Genomic DNA, 1,290 nt, shown 5'->3' on the forward strand with positions numbered 1-1,290 from the left:
TCTCTATGTCGACAAGGGAGTTTGCCTCGAATCTACACGGCAAACTCCCTTTCCGGCATTAGAGAACCATAGCCAACTTTGAAACGAGCCAAACAGCACCCTCCATGAAATAAAAGCTATTTCAGAAGCATGCGAAGAAGGCTATGTACTGCGCAATACAAATTAGTCCCAACATAAGAGCCTGTCAATAGTTTAGATCTACCTCCCTCCCTAGTCCCTTGACCAGAAGGTCATTTTTAGGCAAGGTTGACAAGGGGATACACTGTCTCTAGCTCGGTGAAGGTTTATAGCCTTTAGTATAGGCAGTGGAACCAACCACGCTGAATATGGCTACTGTGGTTTTTCTACTGATCTTTCAACTGTCAAACAAAGAAAGGCGGAAGTTCACCGGGTTCAAAATAACAAGAAACAACGATCTCCATGTCAGTATGTTAGTATAGCCGATATATAACCGCCCTCTAGCGTAAGACACCAGCCCTGCATCCCTGACACACAAGCTTTGTCCGACTAACTCAATATGTTATTTAATAAAGCTATTCATTGGAAGTACCTTTATGTTCAAGTATGATCTACATGACAATTGTACTGAACACACCGTACCAACACAAAGACATAGTCGCTGATATTGCACTCAGTCTTTTTATTCGTTCTACAGAAAGTACTATTCCTGAGCTCGCAGTGCTTGATTATGACTTGCCCTTTTACACAGCCCGTAAAAAGGTTAACGGGTCATGTGAGCGAAAACAGTAGTGTCAAATAATGTCTTCACCTGTCACTCCTGTTTCTAAACATGACTCCACTTTTAGATACATTTCTAGAATTGCGGTGAACTCTAGATAACTTAAAGAAATGCTATTGGAAATGTTACTTTTACAGTAATGGTATAGGCCTAGGGTTATCATTTTACGAACGTTAACAGGGACTGTGACGGTAGCTAACGACAGCTCATTTACGATCGTTGGCGGGTATGTCTTCTCCCTCGGGACGGTCCTCTCCCTCGAGACGGTCCTCTCCCACGGGTCGTTCTTCGCCCTCGGGTTGGTCTTCGCCATCAGGACGGTCCTCTCCCTCGGGACGGTCCTCTCCCACGGGTCGTTCTTCGCTCTCGGGTTGGTCTTCACCCTCGGGTTGGTCCTCGCCCTCGGGACGGTCTTCACCCTCGGGACGGCCTTCACCCTCGGGACGGTCTTCTCCCTCGGGGCGCTCGTCTCCTGCCTCGGGACGATCTCCACCCTCGGGACGGTCTCCGCCCTCGGGACGATCTCCGCCCTCGGGACGGTCTCCGCCCCC

The 1,290-nt window shown here is 48.5% G+C and overlaps 1 protein-coding gene across 1 annotated transcript; it reads right to left on the minus strand.

Moving 5' to 3' along the window:
- Positions 1–783: 783 nt before the first annotated feature.
- LOC118408588 (translation initiation factor IF-2-like) lies at positions 784–1,290 on the minus strand (the record flags this gene model as incomplete). The annotated part of the gene is made up of 1 exon (XM_035809399.1): positions 784–1,290. A coding segment is annotated over one exon (345 nt), but the record flags the coding sequence as incomplete, so codon positions are not given.

Source organism: Branchiostoma floridae, unplaced genomic scaffold, assembly GCF_000003815.2.
Source record: "Branchiostoma floridae strain S238N-H82 unplaced genomic scaffold, Bfl_VNyyK Sc7u5tJ_218, whole genome shotgun sequence".
In the NCBI taxonomy this organism is placed as follows: Eukaryota; Metazoa; Chordata; class Leptocardii; order Amphioxiformes; family Branchiostomatidae; genus Branchiostoma; species Branchiostoma floridae.